At 41.4% G+C, this 24,168-nt stretch overlaps 1 protein-coding gene across 2 annotated transcripts in view; it reads left to right on the top strand.

The window, feature by feature from the left end:
- The window catches only part of CRACR2A (calcium release activated channel regulator 2A), a 930,414-nt gene that overhangs the window by 477,420 nt on the left and 428,826 nt on the right, over window positions 1-24,168 (top strand). For both annotated transcript variants that reach the window (XM_086921478.1, XM_086921488.1), the window contains one exon: window positions 3,612-3,795. In XM_086921478.1, coding sequence (XP_086777604.1) covers window positions 3,612-3,795 — 184 coding nt within the window. The remainder of the gene's footprint in view (window positions 1-3,611; window positions 3,796-24,168) is intronic.

Raw genomic sequence — 24,168 nt, forward strand, 5'->3', positions numbered from 1 at the left:
AGGGCCTGTAAATTAAATGCTACTAGTGGGCCTCCATCACTGGTTGTGCCACCCAGAGGGCAGGATGCAATGTATTTGAAAAGTAGGACACATACTTTTAAGTTTTACATGTCCTGGTAGTCAAAAACCCTTAAATTAATTTTCACTACTACAAGCCCTACCTCTCCATAGGATAACATTAGAGTTACTGCATTACATTTTATAAGTCTTATTTCCAAATGTGAATACGTAAGCAGTTCATGTTCGGTGTTTCTGGAATTACAATTTAAAATCCTAACTAACTAAGTTGGATTTTAAATTGCAATTCTGAAAATGCAACTTGTAGAACGTTAGCATTTTCTTGCTTAACCATTTGGTGCCTGCATCCTGTCTCTGGGTCACTTGACAGGGTGTAGAAAACAGTTGGGATTTGTGTATTCCTCCTAGACGGTATTCACAATGGGGAGCTTAGGTGTGGCTGGATGGGCTATCACTGGCAGGATGGGTGGGAGGAGCTGGGACCAGCCCCACTTACACTTGAATGGGCTGTGTCCTGTCTCCACACAAAAAGCTGCCTACCCCCTGTAGTTAGTCTGGGGCCAGGAAGGCAGGGCATCTGTGCACTTCAAATGCTTGCCTCTAGAAGCTTCTCCCCACTTCAAAGGAACTATGTACAAATATTGTACCTCAGCCACCAGCTCTGCAGTACACTTCTGGATCTGTGGATACTCTGCCAGGAAGAAGGACTGCAGGGTTGCTACAAGGACTGCCACTTTGCTGGACAGCTGTTCTGAAGGCACTGCTGCCCTGCTGTGCTGACCTCTTGCCTGAAAAAGGAGAACTGGACCTGCAACTTCATCTAAAACCGTTTTTGCCTGACAAAGGATAACTGGACCTGCAACTTCATCTAAAACCCAGGACCCTAGAGTGACTCCTAAGGCTAGTCTGTTGCCTCTTGACCTGAGCCTCAGGGACATAAAAGGCTCCCCAACATCCTGCCATAGACCCTAGACCCAGCTGCAGGGAGTTCCTTACCTCCAAGTGGTGCCTCTCAGGTCTTGGGCCCTTGGTGTTGCTGCTCATGGGTGCTGCAATCAAGCTTTTGAGCTATCATGACCACAAACAGGTCTGTTTGCACCGAGATCTCGCCGCTCACACCACAAATAGCAAGAAGCTTGGTCAACCTGACTCTTTCCACTGCAGCTTCGACCGCTCACAGGGACCGGCAGGCTCCTTGCCCTTTGCTGACGGCCAGAGCTCTCCCTTCTCCTCACGGCCCTCTGCAACGCAAACGGGACTCCTGCCATGAACTTGAGAAGGTAAAACCTCCGCGGGCCTAAACAAGAGAGTGTATCCGACCTGCACTCCATCACGGTTGGCCTAAAGTGTGATATTGACCCCATGCAGTGTGACCAGATACCTAAGTTAGTGTTTTGTGCTTTTTGGTTCAATTTTTACTAAATTCTTTTGAATTTCATATCTCCGGTTCTACTGATTGCATTTTTCTTGTTTTGTTTTTTTTATTTACTAAATTTTGCTCCATTTTTCTACGTTGGTCTGGGATTTTTTTTGTGGTGTTTTCACTGTTTTACTGTTTTATTGTTTGAAGAGTTGCACAAATACTTTACATATTTCCTCTAAGGTAAGCCTTACTGCTCTGTGCCAAGCTACCAGGGGTTGAGCACAGGTTAATTTGATTTTGAAAGGATTGTGGTTGCTGATTGATCATGGCTCACACCCCAATCAATCAGTAACCCAATTCCTCATAGGTGGGTGAAGGGAGTTAATGGAATTTATTTAAAACTTCTAATATTCTTTCAGAGACCTAGAGGTAGAATTCAGAAAAGGGAGGGAATCCGACCTTGCACCGCAAATGTGTCATGAATCTTACCTATTTTGGTCTTAAAGCAAGATCGGTTATCACAGGGTCCAGTGATGGTGTGATGGTGTTTCTACAGTTTGCAGGATACAAAAAATTCTTAGCAAAGGAAAAGATTTCTCTAGGGGCATTACTAGAGGCGATTATTTATGGCTGATTAGGCTGTGCGTGTAGAATGGATTATCTTTTTAATGGCTGCTTCACATGTTGTTTCACGCTAGGATTTTGGGATTGTCTCCAGGCTTGCACTAGTGTTTCGCAGTTGGGTTTGGTCTCACAGACTTTGTTGGAACCAGTAGTGTGCAGCTGAACAAGTGGGTGACGTGCAACGAAGCTTATTGTGGTGCTAATCCAGATTTTAAAATTAACCACTGCAGGGTTGGCATCAGTTTAGGTTAAAAGGGGTTTGGAGTGAAGGGTGACCAAATTAGCAGAGGCAACTTTAATCCAGTTGCGTTTAGATTATGAGGATTTGTGACGGTGCAAATGTGAACTACAGAAGTGAAAATGGATATGAAATGGGACTGCAAAATGGTCAATCCAAAATAAAAGAAAAGGGGCATACGTTTTGAGAGCTAGCCGATTAAGAAATATAGGATCGAGAAGATGTTCTCTGCAAGTGGTGAGATTAAATGCTTGGGGATGATTGAGAACATCAAAGGTTTCTCTAAGATTTATCAAGGCACTTTGGGAGGTGACCTCAAGCTGAAATGGTCTATGTTAATGAAGTTTGCTGATTTGAGTAGAAATTCAGTGACTGATGCTTTGAAATTCGTATAGGACCTGGGGGGCGGTGGGCGGTGGATAAATGAGAGCCCTTCAATTAGTGCATAGTTTAGAATAAATATCAAAGGGGAAAATAAGACACTCTCCAAAGGACGACTTGGAGGAGTAAAGAATTGTGCAAGAAACAGAGAATTTGTAGATTATTGTAAGGCCACCACCAGATTTAGAGGTGCAGTTTAAGCACAATATGGAGCATCCTGGGGATATCCTGAACTATGACTGGGACTGAGCTAACAGAAAGTCAGTTTTCAGTTAGAAATAACGCATAAGGAACGTGGAAAGTGATACAATCAGTGTTTTGATAATGATTTAAGGCTCAATAGAAAGCGTTTTGCTGAAGGATTGCAATCTCTTTCCCATTGGATCCCTGTAGAACCAGTTGGGCAAGGGACACACCAGGATTATTGATGTAAATCCTACTTGTATAGAGCTGTTTATATTGTCTGCCAGGTGATATTCGTTGTTTATGTTTTGGTTTTTGCAAGACTACCATAACGTTTTTATACAGTTACTTTTATTGTTTGTTACATTAGGTTATGTAGTCTTGAGACCACAGCGTAACACAGGCCCCCAAAGCCCCCGTCTGGAAGAGGGTCCCTCCACATGGCTTGCAGGGAGGCCCTGTCAAGTTTCGGTACGCCAGTGCTTGACACATGTTTGCTGATATGTAGATTATTAGCAGTTACATATAAAATGGCCTACATGATGTTACGGAGAATCTCAATATATGCAACCTTTGGCATTGTACACAATTTGAGTTTTAAACATGTCCCTACTATCAGTAGCATTTCCCCGCATAGTTTTACATCTGCGTTCAAAACCGATCCAATGAGCAGCGTTTATGGAGGAGCAGGGCTGCTAAGAAGGAAATAGAATGGCTCTTGCTTGTTACCATCAAAGGAACTTTTCAGTACTCTATTAAAAGCATTGATTGTATTGCTAACAATATCATATTTCAATATTTCAGGCCAGTTTTTATTTGGAGAGAAGATTCCACTAAATGATGCATTCGAAGAGTATGAAAAACAAATCCAGTATGAAAATGTATATCAGTCCACCTGGGAAGAGACCCACAAAGATGCGGACGATGACGAGGATCGCCAGTTCTACAGCCTGATAGACAGCCTGGGGGCTAACAGAGTCCTAGAGGAGTGAGTAATAGATAATTATTCAAGTATACATTAGACTATGTTAATTAAGAAAGGTTGCTCCTTCTCTGAGGTTGTACAGAGGTGAAAGCCAGTACCAGAGATGGTCTTTAAGAAGGCAGGCTGGCTGCCATGCTCCAGGATGATGTCACAACCTCACTTGACCACAGTTCAACAGTAGTAAGACCTTGGACTAGAACCCTTGGCTTATCAATCTCAGCCTCAGTGTGGCCCTTGGTTTATCCGTCTCATCCTCAGTGAGGAAAAGTGGAAGTACTGATCTAAGGCGTTTGACTGGCAAAGTAGTTATATAATTGCAATCAAGGTATTAGAGACTGTATGGTACGGTCATTAAGCAGGTTACGCTGAAGAGGTGGGTTTCATGCCACTCCAGATATTCAAGAAACCTTTCTCCAGACTTTGCCTTCAAATGTGGCTTTCCATAGCAGCAATCGCTGTCTATTGCAAGACTGTCCAGATCCAACTGTAACTGAATAGATAGGTGGTCAGAAGGTGTTCACAAGTTGACCTCAGGCTTTGGGATGGTTGTTTTTGAGGTATTGATGGGTGTGGAGATTAACCTCCTGTGCACCAGGTAGTGTGTTGAAGTCCAATCAGTCATGATGCTTTAAGGGGCTTTTGATATAGTGCAGTATTTCAAGTTCTCTATGGGTGTAGCTTAATGTTCCTGTTCTTGTAGTTTGGAAAAAGTACTTTCTGAGACTTGCTTGATGGGGCTACAGTAATCCAATTGATGGCAGATTGATCCTCCTATATGTCATGCCACAAGCAAACAATTCAGGTATATATATGTATATATGTATATATATATATATATATATATATATATATATATATATATATATATATATATATATATATATATATATATATATATATATATATATCTATATATCTATACTACTAGTATAAAGAGAGAACAGAAACCTTTTGGCAAGGTAAACTCGGGAACCACAGCGCCAATCCACACAACCAAAACATTGTTGGAATCCTCAGGGTGTGTAGATGGACATAGGCGACATAAAATTAAAATAAAACGTAAATTAAAAAATAAAAATTTCAAAGCAAAGTAGTCCCCTAAAACTAGCGCCGGCCTCGACGTAGCGCTGACCGCGACCTAGACGTGCGTGATGACGACAGGCGGGGAGGAGCGGTGACGAGCGGCGAGGAGTGGCGGTGAAGGAGCGGTGGCAAGCGGGGAGGAGTGGCGGTGAAGTCCGGAGCGCGGTGAGAGGGAGGGAGGCGGGCAGGAGGCTGGAGGCGGTCTGGGCAATGTCGGGGCAGGCGGGGGCCCGGGCGGGAGTGCACAGAAGCCTAAAATGCTGCCCCAGCCCCCTTCTGCCCCGGGGCAGGCTGCTAGTATATATATATGTTATGTTAATATTATTTATACAGCGCACAGCTGCCCCAGCAAAGGGGCGTCCTGGCGCTTAGACAGATACTAAAACATAACACGCAGGAAGAGGGAAAAAGGAGAAACGACTACCCAAGTACAGGAAACAGGAAAGGTTTAATAGCATGCCTGAAGGCGGACAGATTATTCAAAGCTTGAATGTGCACTGGGAGTGAGTTCCACAACCCCGCGGCAAGCACTCGGTAGGAGCGGCCACCCATTCTGCTGAGTTTAAAACGAGGACAGACCGCAAGATGAAGAGCCTCTGATCTCAAGGACCTCGAAGGAATGTAGGGGATGAGCAAGTTGGCAAGTCCAGGCGGCGAGGAGAGCTTCATAATTTTAAAGGCCAGACAGAGCGATTTAAACTTAATCCTTTGTCTGACCGGCAGCCAGTGAAGGGCAGAAATAGTGCTGAAAACAGAGCAGTGCCTGGGAAGACCAACAATGGCCCGTGCCGCAGCATTCTGTACCCTTTGTAGCCTAGATGCCTCAGCCTGGTTTACCCCCAACATCAGCGCACTACCGTAGTCCAGCCCAGAAAGAACCGAGGCTTGGACCACGAGCTGCCGGGTGGAGGGATCAAAGAACATTAGGTCCGGTCTTAAGCCTCGCAGGATGCCATAGCAGGTGGCTGCAACCTTCTTCGTATGGCCCGTGAAGGTGAGCGCCGGATCAAGCCAGACCCCTAAGTTCTTTACTTCGGAAGCTGGGATGGGAGTGATGCCCAATTCTGGAGGCCACCACTGATCTCCCCAGAGCTCCGCATGTTTCCCCAAAACCAAGACTTCATTTTTTTTGGCATTCAGTTGTAAGCAATTGGTTCTCAACCAATTTGCTACTGCCACAAGTCCTGCTCGGAATCTGGGGGCATCCACTTCAGGGTCTCCACTCAGTGTCACCGCCTGCTGCGTATCGTCAGCATATGAGGTCATCGTCAAACCCCACTGTTTGACGATCGCAGCTAGCGGTTTCACATAAAGGTTGAACAAGGTAGGGCTCAACGAGGAGCCCTGTGGGACCCCCAGATCCAAAGGATGAAAGGTGGACTGGCAGGGTGGTATAGCCACCTTAAAAGATCGATCAGAGAGGAAAGATCGGAACCACTGACGGGCGGTCCCTGCTACTCCAGCTTCCTCCAGGCGCTGAATCAAAACACGGTGGGACACAGTATCGAATGCGGCGCTCAGATCTAATAAAAGGAGCGCCGCCGTTCGCCCGGAATCGAGCACCAAACACAGATGCTCGATCATAAAGAGCAGAGCGGTCTCGGTGCTGTGTCCCGGCCGGAAGCCATTCTGACTAGGGTCTAGTATCTGGTTACGAGCAAGGTGATCAGACAGGATGGAATTAACATGAGCTTCGGTGACTTTGTCAGTCCAAGGAAGAAGAGATATGGGGCGGTAGTTCTCAGGCAAGAGAGGATCTGCATTTGCCTTCTTCAGAACTGGGGTGACTACCGCCTGCTTCCACGAGGAGGGGACCATTCCGGTTGACAACGACAGGTTGAACCCGACACAGAGGGGAAGCGTCCTAATAAGAGCTGGCTTCAGCGGATCCAGAGGAGAGCCTGATTTAATACTGAGGCTCATATATATATATATAGGCTCTCCCCTCCTGATTTAAATAAAAGCATGTGTGAATTATTATGGGAAGAGGATTTAAATATTAACTTGTCTTCCCAACTTTAGTATAAACTTTGGCTTGAATCATTCAGACCCTCTAAAGCAGTATATATTTTCACACTTTTTTATCAACTAAATTATTCTTTGGTAAATATTCTTTCAAGCATTTTTTTTTACATTTGTCTATTTGGTATAGTACATTTCTCAAGATACGTATAGATCATTCTGTTTCCCACAATAGCAGCAAAATGACTCATGGTCCCTCCGTAACCAATAGGATAAAATCATATCCATCTTTACAGCCATTCCTGTGTGCTGTTCTGCTAACAATTCCACAGTGCCCCCACTCACTAAATCCTAGATGGTGAAACACTTCTCCACTGTGCAGAATCTTTGTACCCAGCCAGAGGTGTAGCCAGGTAATGAGTAGCCCCTCCTCTGTGTTCGTTCCAAGCCAGTTTAGGGGGCATTTCCCCCCACTCAGTTTGGTCACTGGGAGGACAAAGGAAGGGGCCTCTTCGGGTGACATCTGGCATCTGCTTGTGAAATGGGGGAGACACATTTGGAGTAAATACATTTTCTTGAGCACAGCCCAACTAGTCTTCCTGTCAGGGGAACAAAAACACCTCCCCACACTCAGGCCTTGTCTCTGCTCTGGGAGCAGTTTCCACACACTTTCATGGCTATTTAGCAGCTGGGTGACAGTTAGATGCAAATTATACTTCAGACGTTACAGGCAGGGAAAAGGTAACTGTCTAAATGTCTATTTTCCTTAACATTTATTGCAAATCTGACTTCGCCATTGTGTTTAGCTGATAGTAAATATTTAAAAAAGTAATGTAATCACTTTTCTAGGTTGTCCTTAGGCTGAGATAGCAAAATTAATATTTAATATTGATTCCCAGAGTTTCTCGTTTGGCCAGCCTTCCTAAAGTGCAAAGACATTATGGGTGCTATCCACTGTAAGAGCATGTTAACTTTAAATTCCAATATGCTCCACTTTTAAATTCCAATCACCAGGCCTTTTGTGCTGTAAGATCTTCACAGAGGTGACTTATTAATATTTAAAAGTGATGATTTCTCCTGTCAAAAAGGATTATTCTGACAGGTTGTGCTGCAGGTTTAAAACCGCTAGAGCTAGGCTAAATTGGAAGACTGGAGCCATGCATGCCTAGTCCCACTAGTGAATAACACAGTAATGCTGTAGCCCATAGAAAATGTCTAACTTTCCATGCCATGGGTTTATTTTGGGACACCAAATATTATGGCCTGGTAGAAACATTAAATAGGACAATTAGAATCAAGCCGATTTTGACACATTTTAGCAGTCAAGACTGCATGCACTGGGACTTGGTTAGCAGTGTTCTAGTACACAGAGTGAAAAGCAACATCATTCCACAAAAAAATGTGGGTGACCATGCAAGCAAAAAAAGGCACTTTCTCACAGCAGTCTATGCAGAAACATAAACTTTGGTACTGATCATATATACTATTATAGGTGGGTAGCTATCAATTAAATACCTCAATTTCCATTGTAGTGGGTTTTGTTTGTTTAAGAGATTTTTATTAGGATTTTGCAAATAACATTACACAAGCAATATGAAAACATATGTTAAACTGAGTACAATAATACATGAGGCAAACCGGAAGAAAACTGTATGATAAGAAAGAGGAAGAAAGAAGATAGGAAGAAAGAGAAGAAAAAGAGGAAAGAGAAGGAAGAAGAATCAGAAAAGAAAGGAGAAAGAAATTCAAATCAAGTATGGAGGAAATATTTGCAAGAAAGAAAAGAGAGAGTCATCAGAAGGAAGAAGTAGAAGAAAGATAGGTAGTAAAGGGAAGCCAAAGAAGATCAAATTTAATTTTTAAAGGAACAGAAGTAGAGGTAGCAACAGCAATCCTGTGTTCATCACAAATAAAGTTCCTCCAGGTAAGTTTTGGTTGTCCTTCCAAGAGGATAAAATAACTTTGAAAGCTAAAGCATTAGAAAGTTCAAGCAATCTAGCATTGGAAGGTACGATATCTAAATCAGGTGATAAAGAGCCTAAAAATATAGTCAAAAATGATAACGGAGTGGTAAATTCAAACATGTTCATGCAAATATTCCAAACAGAGTTCCAAAAGGATAAAACAGATGAGCATTCATATAATTGATGTTTAAGTGTGCCCGTTTCCTTAGAACATGGCCAACAAAGTGGGGAAGAGATGGGTGAGAACTTACAAACACTAATGGGAGTAATAATAACTCTGTGATAAATAAAAAACAAAGATTGAGTAATACGTGCAGCGACAGAAACCTTAAACAGTTTGGACCATAACCTATCCCAAGTTAGAACAGATAGGGAAACAGACAGGTCATTTTCCCAAACATTCTCATAGGTGATTTAGAACGAGCAGTAACATTAGATAACAATAGCTTATATACAAGTGCAGCTTTAGGTCGTTGAGATGAAAATAAAGGGTAAAGCGGAGAAATGGGGGCAAGAGAGAGTGGTGCAGACGGTAGAGAAAAAGTAGACAGATGCAATTGTATAGAAGAGGTAATGATGTTATATTCACTTAAAAAGGAGTCAGGTAATAGATATGTGCTTTGTAGATCATGAAAGGGAATAATAGAGTAGTTAGAAAGAAACTGGAGAACAAATAGGACTTCCTTTTCCTTCCAATGTTTGTAATAGAAAGACTTGTCCTTGTATTTAAGAAATTTGTTATACCACACAGTGGAAGATAAAAAACATTGAAGAGTAGTGGAGTCTTTAGAAAATGTGTTATAAAGCAACGTTTGGGAGTATTTTAAAACAGGGGTTCTGACCAAAAAGGAACAGTTTGACATGAAAACAATGTGATGGAAGGAAAAGTCCTTTAACAGAGAGCATTCAAAAAGAACCCATCGGGGAATAGGGGATTCCAAAAAGTCAAAAGCTAAGGAAAAGGATTGTTTAATCAGAAAGGCATAATGATAAATTTTAAAGTTAGGGAAACGGACACCACCCTCATTCTTGAGACGAATATGTTTGCTCAAAGCAATACGGGGGTTTTTTATTCCACAAGAATTTGGTGCAAATAGAGTTTGAACAGGAGAAATATACATTAGGAAATTTTATGGGGAGCATGGAGACAGTATATAAGGTGCACAGACATAATATCGACTCCAAAATATCGTTTGGACAGAATATCGAGTTTTAAATATCGTTTGGACATAATATCGACTAGACAGAATATCGACAGCCAAAATATCGTTTTTAAGGTAAGTGAAGTAATATCGACTGTAAATAATATAGACAGTGAAAATATCCAAGTATATAATCTAGATAGTAAAAAATATAGTTTTTAAAATAATATTTAATTATTTATAGTGTTTTTATGTAATAATATGTGTGAAAAGTGTCATTTTATTTTATAATTATTTTTAATTAATGATTTTTTTAATTATTGTGTCATTTTATTTTGTAGCGGGTTGTGGGTTTATAGGGGAATAGGGTGGGAAGTAATTTAATTATAATTAATTAAATATGTAAATTCATTAATTGGTAGTAATAATTAATTAATTGGTAATTAAATAATATATGTTAATTATTTAAAATTTAATTGGTAATTAATTTAATTTAATTGATTAATTTCTAATTATGTAAATTAAAATAATGTCTTTTCTGTAGCGGGTTGTGGGTTTATAGGGGAATAGGGTGGGAAGTAATTTAATTATAATTAATTAAATATGTAAATTTATTAATTGGTAGTAATAATTAATTAATTGGTAATTAAATAATATATGGTATTTAATTAAAATGTAATTGGTAATTAATTTAATTTAATAGATTAATTGTTAATTATGTTAAATTAAAGGGGTATTTTTAGGGTTCAGGGTCAGTTTTTAGTTTTTGGGTAAAGGGGTATTTTTAGGGTTCAGGGTCAGTTTTCAGTTTTTGGGTAAAGGGGTATTTTTAGGGTTCATGGTCAGTTTTCAGTTTTTGGGTAAAGGGGTATTTTTAGGGTTCAGGGTCAGTTTTCAGTTTTTGGGTAAAGGGGTATTTTTAGGGTTCAGGGTCAGTTTTCAGTTTTTGGGTAAAGGGGTATTTTTAGGGTTCAGGGTCAGTTTTTAGTTTTTGGGTAAAGGGGTATTTTTAGGGTTCAGGGTCAGTTTTCAGTTCATGGGTAAAGGGGTATTTTTAGGGTTCAGGGTCAGTTTTCAGTTCATGGGTAAAGGGGTATTTTTAGGGTTCAGGGTCAGTTTTCAGTTTTTGGGTAAAGGGGTATTTTTAGGGTTCAGTGTCAGTTTTCAGTTCATGGGTAAAGGGGTATTTTTAGGGTTCAGGGTCAGTTTTCAGTTTTTGGGTAAAGGGGTATTTTTAGGGTTCAGGGTCAGTTTTTAGTTTTTGGGTAAAGGGGTATTTTTAGGGTTCAGGGTCAGTTTTTAGTTTTTGGGTAAAGGGGTATTTTTAGGGTTCAGGGTCAGTTTTGGGTTTTTGGGTAAAGGGGTATTTTTAGGGTTCAGGGTCAACAAATAAGATTTAAAAAAATTATTTTTATTATTTTCATTTATTATTTAATTATTATAATTTAATTTAAGTCGTTTTAAGTATATTTTAGTAATTAAAATTTAATATTAATTTAATTTAACACTGTTTTTAATAAAGTCGATATTTTTTACATCTATATTTTTGTTAACGATATTTTTAACTCGATATTTTTGTACTTACCTGTTTGTAGATACAAACTCGATATTTTGACTGTCGATATTTTGTCCACGATATTTTGGCAAGTCGATATTTTGTCAGTCGATATTATTTCAGTGATCCAGTATATAATACATGGGGAGCAATCATCATTTCAATAGTATCTAGCCTACCCCACCAGGAAAGATATAAGGGGGACCAAGTTTGGAGAAGGGATTGGAGTTTTAGTAAAAGGGCATTAAAGGTAAACTTAAGCGTATCAGACAAGGATGAGGAGAACCAAATACCAAGGTAATTGATTTTGGAGGGTCACCAGGAAAAAGCAGTATTGTTGAACATATATTGATAACAGATAGAATTCAAAGGTAGAACTTCAGTTTTGGATAAGTTAAGCTTATAACCAGAAATAGAAGAGTATAAACTGACCTCATCCAAAAAGTGGGGTAATGATTCAACCGGGTTAGCCATATAAATCAGTATGTCATCAGCATAAGCAGAGATTTTAGTCTCAACAGAGAGGTTTATAAAACCAGAAATCCTAGAATTAGTTCTAATACGTTCTAAAAAAGGTTAAAGGCAAATAATAAATAATAAAGGGGAAAGAGAACAACCTTGCCTTGTACCTCTAGATAATGGAAACAATCTTGAGAATTGGTTATTAACAAAAGTACTTGCACGAGGGGAGGAATATAAGAGTTTAACAAAAGAAAGCCAAACCATTGGAGAGTTTCAAACATAAATTGCCAATTAATGAGGTCAAAAGTTTTCTCGGCGTCTAAAGATGGGGCTGCAAGTTGATTCTTAAATTGTTTACCAAGAGAAATAATATTAGAGAACATACGAGCATTATCTGAAGCTAATCTACCTTTTACAAATCCAACTTGATCAGTTTTAATCAATAAGAGGAAAATGGAAACAAGGCGGGAAGCAAGAATTTTAGCAACAATTTTGCAATCATAATTAATTATTGATATGGGACGATAATTTTTGCAATGGGAATGGTCCTTGTCAGGTTTTGGAATAATAACAATTAGTGCATCCATAAAGGACCCAGAGGCCTTAACTTCAGTAATGAAAGAATTAAAAAGTTGCAGTAATTTAGGAAATTTAAGAAATAGTAAAAGCTCGAAAAGCGGCCTTAAAAGCATCCCAAGTTAGAAATGGAGGTGTCAGACGGGTTATTGAAAGTAAAAAATTCATTAATAAAAACAGTAACTTCCTTTATGAAATCCTTGTCAGATAAAAGATAGGTATTAAATTTCCAGTGGCTAAATTTGGATGAAGACTGGGAAAGGTCCAGGACAGCATAAACAGGGGCATGGTCAGAAATAAAAATAGAACCAATTTCGGATTTCTGAATGGATGGGAGGAGAGATTTACTAACCAAAATGTAATCGATTCTAGAGCGGGTATGATGAACATTTGAAAAAAAAGTATATTCAGGGGAATCAGAATTACAGGTTTTCCAAACATCAAATAAAGGACTAGAGGCAATGGCTGATTGGAAAGATTTGTGGGATTTATCAGGTTGAAATTTACAAGAAGAGAGTCTGTCAGAAAATGGGTCTAACCATTGGTTGAAGTCACCAGCAACCACAATGTTGGGGCAATCAATTGAGAAGATAAGATTTTTAATGTTGTTCCAAAATTTAGGGTCAAGCCGAACAGGACCATAAATGTTCAGCAAAACAAATGTCTTATTTTGAATTGCAATCTTAGCCATTACCCAACGTCAATCATCATCATCATTTTGAGTAGATAACATTTGAACTGGAAGAGCTTTATGGAACATTATAGCAACACCCCCTTTTTTGTTAGCAGTGGGAGAGAAGACAACTTGACCTACCCATTGTCTTTTCAATTTAAGCGATTCAACATCTGTACAGTGAGTTTCTTGGAGGAAAACGATTTGGGAGTTAAGCTTGGATAAGTGAGACAATACGTTTTGACGTTTTATAGGGTGTCCAAGACCTCGAACGTTCCATGTTACAAAATTACACATGACGAAAGGTAGGGAGGATGGGAAACAACTGGAGTTGAGACACTGTAAGGAGACATTTACAAAAGAGGACACAGTAAATAGAGATCCTACATGCGGATAAAATACCCAAAACATGCACCATAAGACAGAACATTATATTGAACATAATAATAGAGGAGAATGAGAAGTAAGGAAACCATAAGTAACAGTAAAGAAATTGTACAGAAAGGAAGAAGAAGATACACAAGGAATAGAACAGAACCAGAAGAGAAGAAAGAAGAAAAGAAAAGAAGATAGAAGGAAAAAGATGATAAAGAAAAGGAAAAATGAAGTGGACAGATCAAGGCATAAGAGCCAGGTCTGAAAAGAGAGGAAAAACCGAAGCAACACGAGCGCAATAACGCCAGAAAGGAGACGGACTCCAGCGAGCGGGAAAAAGATGATGAAACAGAACCTCAGAAGGAGAGAATAAGCACTTAATAGAAAATTACAGAGGAGACACGGAAAGTACAAATGAAAAAACAAAATTAGCAAGGAACAGAGAAATAACAAGTATTAGTGTCCATGCCAGATGAGGAGACATTCTGCAAATAGGAATGAAGCTTTTGTGAATCTTCAAAGGAGCGAGTGCGTCCGCTGTGTGTAATTTTACAAAAACACGGATGAAGGATGCAATATTGGATATTCAACCGTCTCATCTGTGGACGGAGATTTAAAAATTCTTTACATCGGGCATTTGTTGCAGTAGAGAGGTCCTGAGAAATAAAGATGTTATGACCAGACCATATGAGAATTCGTTTAAGCTTAGCAGCCTTCAACACAGACATAAGTTCAGTAAATTCAAGAAAGAGCATAATGATGCCACGGGGTTTAGTTGCGTTAGGATTAAGACGTCCTACCGGATGAGCTCTTTGAATATTGAGAGTATGTGACGCAGGTTGAAGATCCAAAAGTTCAGGAAGAAATTTCTGTAGAAACTTTAACATGTCAGGCCCCTCAATATCTTCCGGAAGGCCGTAAAGGCGTAGATTATTTCTTCGATTACGATTTTCAATGTCCTCGACGTGAAGCTTCAGCTTATGGATCTCTTGTTCCAATAGGAAAATCGTTGAGGAGACATCCTGAATATCACTGACACGGTGTTACAACTGCAACACTTTACCTTCCATTACAACCCATCTTTCTTCAATTTGGTTAAGTTTTTCGTTGGTAGCCGTCATGAAAGGTTGTAAACCACGCACTTCTTCCAGGATAGAATGCAAAATAGGATTTGAAGATGAGAGAATAGGCGAAGGCGGGTCAATATTAGGTCTTTTTGATTTTGTTCCAGACACAGAAGTTTTAGAATTACTGGAGTAATGAGCCATGTTGAAAATGGACACAAGGGAGAAGAAAGAAAAAAAATAAAAAATTTAAAAATAATACAAAATAGATACTGAGCTGATGGCTAGTGAAAATAATTTCTATCAATATTTCAGCTGACCTTGATAACTTGGTGGAAAAAAAATATAGCCCCAGTAATAGACAAAGTAAAGAGAGATCTTGACCGATATAAGAATCTCCACTTATCATTAGTAGGACGTGTCAATATCATTAAAATGTTGATTTTGCCGAAATTCTTGTACATGTTTAGAGCAATCCCATTACTATTCGATAATAAGTGGTTTAAAATTTGTGAACAAATGATCAATCGTTTTGTCTGGGCAAAAGGCAAGACGCGGAGGGCATTGAGATTTATGTCGCTCCCACGAGAGAGAGGAGGTTGGTCATTACCAGATCTAAAGCAATATTATTGGGCAGCAGCACTGCAATACATGGTTGGTTTGATCGGAGGGGCCGAAATGGAGGGTTGGGATAAGCTTGGGTCGCTTGCAATTTATGGTTTGGTTCTCGGTATAAATGCTGAAAATGTCTTTTTAAGATTTACGGAGGGTAGCTATTACAAAAGAACACGTTTTAAGACAGTAATGGCTGCATATAATATATGGAAAGGAATGTCAAAGAAGGTGGGAATTGGGAAGTTTAATTTATATACCAGATTAAAGGAAAATCCCTCCTTACCTAGTGAGGTTTTCTCGGGTATTGTCTTTAAAGAGTGGGATAATCGGGGGATAAGAAAAGTTGGTGATATGATGGGTCCTCAAGGTATGCTTCAATTTGTGGATTTGCAAAACAGTTTTATTTTGGATACAAAACACTTTTTTAAATATCTCCAAATAAGAAGCTGCCTTTTGAAAAAACAAGGAGGCGCATTGGGTTTTGAAAGAAGTACATTGTTGGACCTTATAGAAAGTGGTTCCGATTGCACTATTAAAAGGTTCTATTTAGAAATGACAAATCTAAAGAAAGATGACCTAGAGAAATGGGTGGACAAATGGTCTTCAGATTTGGAAATGGGCGGGGACATCTTTACTGAGCCATTGGAAATTGGGAGAAAAATGCTATGCTCTTCGTCCCTTCAGGCCCAGCACTATAAGATGTTGTATCATCTATATTATACGCCGGCGAAGATTGCTCAGTGGGGCGGTACATCAGGTACTTCATGCTTTAGATGCGGTAGTATAGATGCTGGTCTGATACACATTTTCACAATCTGTCCCCACTTAGATAAATTGAAGCAAGATATTGTGAACTTCTTTCAAGTGCAATGACAACAACAATAGAGTTAACACCATCCACTATGTTATTGGGGATAAGTGTTGTCGAACATTCGAATTGTAAAAATGTTATATTTGTGGCAATGGCGATTTTGAGATTATTAATGGCTTCTCTTTGGTTAGATCCTAACCCACCATCATATCACCAATGGCTAGGAAAAGTAATGTCAATACAAAAATTGGAAACAGCCATATATGCTAGAAAGGGAAAAAAGGGTAGGAAGTTGGGTGTGCAAATCTGGGAACCCTTTATCCGATGGAAGTCTGGAGTAGATTCTTAAAAGATTAAGAAAGAGTTTAGATTTTGTTTGAATGTATGAGTTTTTTCTGTATAATCCTTTGTTTCAAAGTACTGCAATTAATGTGCCCTGCTCATGTTATAAAATGGGGGGAAAATTCTCAATAAAATTTTTTTTTAAAAAAAAGAAAATAATTTCTAGGCAGAAAACACTGACAACGCACTTGGATATGACTAGTCAGGTGTAGCAATGCGAAGAAATGCCCAAAGAATCGGTCGAAAGACTTCAGCAAACACCAATTCAAAAATAGCTGTTATTTCTTTTTAAAAGAAAAATGACAGGGGAAAAGGAGAGCATTCCCTGAGGTATAAAGATAAGTGCAGTCAAGATATGTTATATTTCTGTAGCAAAAATATAGCCATTCATGAAAACTAGTAAAGTATCAGCCATAAAATATCATAGCAATATATTGCAGTACATCCAAAGCTCATTAGAATAGTCTGTAAAATGGCAGCTATTTTCCATATGAGGAAAAAGGTAAAAGCATTATGTGTATGTGCCAGCATAAATTTGACAGAGGTTATCGCGTTTTATACCACCCAAAGACTAATTAAAAAGCCCTGGTGGACACGCGAGTAACTAAACAAGCTGAGAAGAGGTCGCATGAGTAATTATTGTGAGTAGCGGCATAAATGCGGGCTCGGCAGCACAAAATGGCGGCCGCTCGCGTTTGCAGCAGCTGAAGAAATTACTGGCATAGAAAACTTGTACAAAATGCTTCCGTTCCAGGAACCCAAGTGTCTCACATGTCCATGCCACCTTCCGACAAAGGAAAGCGCTGGTTAGGCTCCTTAGGGTGACAGCTGAGGTCCGGAGTATGCGAACGGAGGTCCGCAGCAGAGCAGAGCTCACATGAAAGCCGCCATCCCTCCTCGGCGTCCAAGCCACGCCCCCCCCCATTGTAGTGTTTTAACTGACTTCAAATAAGCATTGTGAGTGACACCAAAGTTATTTATAATGTAATTTTGAACCCTAGGTGGATAGCTTCATCCTTTGGACAACTATCTCTCTACAATTTTATTTTTTGTATCCCCCGATCAAATGGATTCCTCATTACTCCTCTGATTTCTCGAATCAGCAGAGCTGGGGCAAAGGAGTAATGAGGAAGCCATGCATATCATAGCCTTACCTTACTGAAAATCCATCCCCACTAATGTACTTTTATAAATAAATGTGCCCTGTCACTTGATATTTTTCCCTGTACTCCCCCATCACTCTTCCTATTATTCACCCTTCCCCTATCTAAATGTAATAAATAACTTGTGTCCTACTACCGGCCCCCACCACTCTCAGCAGTAAACTCCATCCCCTTGCCCAAATTGCAACAAAATACCTCTCACGTGGCACTCTCTGAACTAACATTCATTCTTGATTAAACAAAAATATCTGGCGTGCTATCAAATTGCACCACCACCTCTTTGGCCGTTCCCCCGCCTAAACCTAAATTGCCACTCCCATTGTTCAATCAGAGAGATGTCATTGCATTAATACCAGTGAAGCGAAAGCTGATGTCAGAGTGACACTCGATCATCTTTTATTTGCAGTTTTATACAGACCTACAGCCATTAGCAGGGGTGGCAGCTGGTAGCAAGAGTAGCAACCTCTCTTCACTAAGTCACTCTGGTCGCTGGAGACCAAGGTAGGAAATGTTTAGAACCTACCGGACTACCTTGTTTGAGTCTGTTTTTTTCAATGCTCTGAATTCAGAGCAGTGAATAATAGCATTTTGATCTCAGTGTTCACAAAAATGCCACTCAGTGATAGCCTTCCATAACAGTATTGGTGTTCCCTACATTGTGAGCTAAGGGTATTTTGTTCTTAAAGGTTGTCATATTGATCTTACCAAAACTCTGTCATTCTGTCATTACTTCCCAGAGAGATCGCACAAGTGTTTTGTAGGAAGTGTGCCCAATGGTCAGGGAGAGGATTGATTCTATTGTAATAATATTGATTTCACATCTAACAACAAATGTTTTGTTGATAGCTCTAAACTGGGCTTGGAACACAAAAGTTTCAGATGTATTATTGACTGTGTGAGCAATGTGTTGTAATTCTTGAAAACAAGTATGTCATCTTGGGCAGGTACTGTCTGCCTGGCTTTCATACGTAATCCATCCATGCATAGTCGCTGGAAGTAGGGAATGAGGGGGAGCTGGAGCACCCCAAAATAATCATGCTGAAGGTCTGAAGGTTAATGAGCATTAAAGATAACTTTAAACTTTATTTATATCTTGACACATTTACTGTGCACTTCAAAGATATAGGTGAAAATGTCAGGCTAATCGGACAAATTTATGCTTACACTTTTAACATTAAGATTAGTGTTTACTTTTCTTTCTCTTACTGCTAAGAGAGAGGATTTTATAAAGTGAACTGTGACAATCTTCCTTAAGTACAGGGACTTTAAAAGTATGGACTATATAATGTTATTTTTTCTAGCATTAAATACCTATAATTAAACTATACAGATATTTGAAAATAAATAAACTGTTAGAGGAACACCAATGGAGGTATTTCTACACGTTAACGTTTCTGGTCTATTTCGTTTTCTCAATAAAACTGTATGTCGGTGCAAATTTATAGGTCATTTCAATGACAAATGTGACAGTGTGCTACCACGCCATGCTTTAGGAATATATTTGTGGCACTCTGCTCCTAAATGTAACACCAGCTACATATTACACCCTTCCACATTTTCTGAATGGGTGTGGCTCCTGTGCAACACTTGATATTTCTGTGATAATGTTTTTTTCAGAATCCCTATGAGGACGGTGATATAGCATTTGTGGCAGCTCCTCCACTCTAAAACTGCACCAGCACCACTATGTACATGTATTATTTCAGACTTCTACCAGGTCTTTTCAGTTCCCAAATTTTGATCAAATCATATAGCAATAGCACACATTAACTGAATGAAAAAAAAACGCTTGGGTGCACTGTCAATACATTTATTATTATTATTATTAAAAATTTTTATAGAGCGCGTAGTCACCCTGAGGTATCCCAGCGCTAAAGATCCCTACACCTGTGGGGTCGGGGGTGAGAAGAAGGGGGGGGACAGAAATTTTTCTTTTTGAAACAGAAGTGGTTAAAAATCAAGGGAACAGGTGAGTTTTGAGTCGTTTCCTGAATCGCAGGTAGTTCGGTTCTTTCCTCAGTTCTCGGGGGAGAGCGTTCCATAGGCGAGCTGTGTGGATCGAGAAACGTCTTCCGCCCGAGCGAGCTTTTTTGTATCTGGGCAAGATGATGAGGGACTCCTTGTCCGATCGAAGGGATCTAGGGGCTTTATACGGTTGTATAAATTTCCTCAGGATGGGAGGGCCCTGATTCTGCATTAATCTATGGGCCAGGCTCAAAGCCTTGAAAATTACTCGTTCCCTCACCGGGAGCCAGTGAAGGAGCTTCAGAGCAGGTTTGGCTGAAGCTCTGGCAGGGGTGTGCGTGAGGATCCGGGCGGCGGCGTTTTGGATTTTCTGTAGTTTGTTTAGGGTTGCTTCGGGTGCGCCCAGGTATATAGCATTGCTATAGTCAAGCCTGGACAGTATGAGGCCTTGGATGAGGAGTCTCTGCGATGTGGGTGGAAGAAGGGGCAGGATCTTTCTCATTGATTTGAGCAGCCCGAAGCAGGTGCCCGCCACTTTTTTGGCCTGCGTGGTGAATGAGAGGTCTGTTTCGATCCATACTCCAAGGCTTTTTACTTCCTGTTTAGGGGCAGGGGGGGGTCCCAAACAGGGTGGCCAGATATTCAAAGGGAAGGTGATTCCTTTCTGACCCAGAAGGAGAATGTCAGTTTTAGAGCCATTCAGCTTTAATGCTGAGTTATTCATCCACCCTTGGATCTGCGTCAAGCAGTTGAATAAGTCCGCAGGCTGTTGACTAGGGTGGGAAAGGGAGACAACTAGTTGTGTGTCATCCGCATAACTGACAATGCTCACTCCGAACGGGGTGACGACCTCCTCCAATGGGGACATATAGATGTTAAACAATGTGGGGCTCAGGGAGGAGCCCTGAGGCACGCCACATTGGAGGGGTGTGTCGGAGGAGCGGGTGTTATTCTCCCAGATCTGAAAGGAGCGTTGGGACAGAAAGGAGGAAAGCCAGGATAGAGCAGTGCCTTCTACTCCTACCTTCTTTAGCCGTTTGACCAGGAGTTGGTGGTTGACGGTGTCGAAGGCCGCGCTTAGGTCGAGGAGGATCACTGCCACTGATCCTCCCTCGTCCAAGAGCGCTCTGGCCTCCTCCACTGCTGCCAGGAGGGCGATGTCGGTGCCCTGTCCTGGGCGGAAACCTGTCTGCGAATTTTTTAGCAGATTATTGGTTTCAAGAGACTGGGAGAGTTTCTTATTCACCAGTTTCTCGGCGACCTTGCTGGTCCCGGGGAGGAGGGATATTGGTCGGTAGTTGGCCAATTCAGCTGGGTCCAGGGATGTTTTTTTTAACAGTGCCTTCACGACTGCCGCTTTCCAACTAGGGGGAACAACTCCTTGTTGAAAAGAGGCGTTAATCAGATGGGTGAGGGGGGGGATGATGGTGGGGGCAACTTCCTTGAGGGTCCGTAGCGGTGCGGGATCCCTAGGAGAACCGCTTTTGATGGATTTGAGCGTGTTTTCAACTTCTTCGTTGGTTATTTGTCCCCAGGAAGTTATGCGCGGGGCGATCGAAGTATCGGGGGGATCGTCCGCCTCGCTCGAATTGGTTGAAGGGATGGAATCAAGAATTTTTTGTATTTTTTCTTGAAAGAAGCTGGCTAGCCGGTGACATTTTTCCTGGTCTGCCTTTGGGTCTGGGGAGTTTCTGGGTGCGGGGTCGGGGACCTTAAGGAGTTCTTTCAGGATGGTATAAGTTTCTTTGCTTGAACATGCGGCTTTTTCGATTCGTTCCTGAAAGAATTGACTTTTTGTTTTTTCGATCAAGGATTTATAGGCTGATAAGGAGGTGGAATAGGCGTCCTTGTTAGTGTTGGATTTCTCCTTTCGCCATGATCGTTCAGCTCTTTTACAGTCCTGCCGCAGCGACTTGAGCTCTGGAGTATACCATGGGGCAGAGGGTATACGTTTGTTGTGTCTGAGGGTGGAGGTTTTGGGGATCAGGGTGTCCAGAGAGGAAGTGATCCAGGAGCGAAACTGTTCATCGGCCGTTATGGCGTCGGGGGAAAGCGCTGGGGTAGTGTTGGAGAGGATGTCCGACCATTCTGACGGTATGAGTTTATGCCATCGTCTGTCGGTGATTTTGATTTTCGCCGACTGGGTGGAAACAGAAGGGGCCTCCCATGAAATGGGGATTAAAAGGTGATCAGTCCATGGTAGTGGCAGAGGAGGGCCGGTAGTGATATTGGCATTAGTGAGGACGGGATCTAACAGGTGTCCCTTATCGTGGGTGGGCTCATTATTGACCAACCTGATATTGATTGACAGGAGGTCCGCTAGTAGGTCCGAGGCAGACCGGTCAGTGGGATCTGTAAAGTGGAGGTTTAGGTCGCCAACGATGAGAAAGTCAGAAACGGAGGCGGCTAGTTGCGAAGCCGTTTCAGTGACTGCATTGAGAAATTTCCCAAGCGTACCTGGGGGCCGATAGATCAGGAGTCCCGAGAGGGAGTGCGTCGGAGAGGATTGAAGGGAAAAGTGACAGCTTTCGGAATCATCGATTTGGGCGTCACTGGTTCTGCAGGTGAGATGTTCCCGGTAGATTATGGCCAACCCGCCTCCCCTTCCTCTTGGTCTATGGAGGGTTTGGATGAGGTAGCCAGGGAGGAGGGCGGAGACAGCATCCGCATCGGTGTTGTCAGAGAGCCAGGTATCACCGCCAAAAGCAGGTACCTGACCCTCAATCACAAAGGATGGCAACATTAGAGATTAGGCATTAGAAACAGAAGGGCTGATTACAACTTGGGTGGTTTTACCGTCAACCGGTGGTGCAGAAAATGCTGGTAGGATCCCGCCTGTATTATTGCAAGTTTCCCCACCTGGCTGGCAGTTTCTGGATGGTGGCGTCATGCCAGTAGCACGCTTTGGCTCTGGTAATACGCCGAAATCTAATGCCGCCCATGCTACAGTACCTCCAGCCAGTTGGGCAGGTGGAGCAGGTTCAGGTCTCGAGGGAGGAGAGGAAGGGTCAGTGAATGTCAGAGATGGGGACCTGGACATTTGAGGGATCGAACCTTAAAGATGGTCTAGGTTTCTTGGGTATGACCAGGAAGTTTTGTTTGACCTATTTTTGGTGGGTGTGTAGGGGGTCGTATATTGGTAAGGTAGTCCAGAAAGTTACAGTGAACCACTTTGTATACAATTGCCAACAGTTTGTTCAAAAACATATTTTTAGCAGACACCCTACTTCATGAAGTAAGGAAATGGTGGGTGTGTACCTGAGGAGACTGAATATGGTTCTGCTTGCAAAGTTGAGAATCTTGTCTAGCGAGGAGACGGAATATTGAGGGAGGTCACAAGTAGGTTCTTGCAGTGATATCATTTACTAAATAATATTTGATTAGAGAGCAACCTAGCAACAAATTGGGTTACTACTTGAGGGGGTGAAACCCTACTCAAACAGCAACCACAATCGTTGTCAGAGTGAAGTTACAAGCAAACCCTCTGGTAGCTTGGCATAGAGCAGTCAGGCTTAACTTAAAGGCAATTTTGGAAATTATTGTCAGCACTTCAAACAGAAACAAAGTGAAAACATTACACAAGAAAAATTACACACCAAATTTGAAAAATAGAATGCATGTTAATAAATAAAACCGGACCAAACAACAAAAATACAATCAGTAGAACCAGAGATATGCAAGTTTTAAGATTTTAGTAAAAATAGCGCCAAACAGTACTAAGCACTAACTGTGGTTATCTGGTCACACCGGGCCGGTAGAACTTCACATGTTCAGGCTCAGACTTAACGGAGACAAAACTGAGGTTTTGATCTTTGGAAACCAACAGCATTTCTGGTCCAACGCCTGATGGCCTGACACGCTTGGCCCCAGTCCCTACCCAGTGTCCCAAGAAAAAAATCTTAGTGTCATTGTGGACAACTCTCTCCTTTTGGGCCCCCAGATTAATAGAATGCTGTCTACCTGCTTCGGGACTATCAGGATTCTTAGGAAAATGTCGCAATTTATTTCCTTCACCTCTCAAAATCAGGCAGTCATTGCCCTAGTGTTATCAAGGCTAGATTATTGTAATGCCCTCTATTTGGGTATTAACAAAGGGCTCATTCATCGTCTGCAGCTGGTACAGAATGCCGCAGCCAGACTGGTGATGGACCTTCCTAAATTCCACTCAGTCTCGGCCACTGTTATTGAGTTACATTGGCTTCCTTTAAACAAGAGAATCCTGTTTAAGGCTCTTTGTCTAACTCACAAGGTCTTCTACAATCTTGGTTCAGAAGGTATAAACGGTCTTTTCCATTATTACGTTCCTACCAAGCTGCTTAGGTCAGCCAATAAAAATCTGTTGATAGGCCCCAGGTTTAAGAAAGTCAGATGGGGGCAGTGCCTTCTCTGTCGCCGCTGCTAGGCTCTGGAACTCCCTCACCTCTGTCATTTCGGGACAAGAACCTCACTCTCTCTTCCGCAAGGCCTTGAAGACCTGGCTCTTTACTAGTCTATCAGTATGAGCCCCACAGGTGCCATTGTCTGGTGGCCTTTCTGCAGCACCTTGATGCCTCCTGGCAAAGTTTGCGCTAAATTAAACCATTATTTATTAATTCAGGCTGATGTCGATGGAGCTCGGACCAAC

This window comes from Lissotriton vulgaris, chromosome 1_1, assembly GCF_964263255.1.
Source record: "Lissotriton vulgaris chromosome 1_1, aLisVul1.2, whole genome shotgun sequence".
NCBI classification, from domain to species: Eukaryota; Metazoa; Chordata; class Amphibia; order Caudata; family Salamandridae; genus Lissotriton; species Lissotriton vulgaris.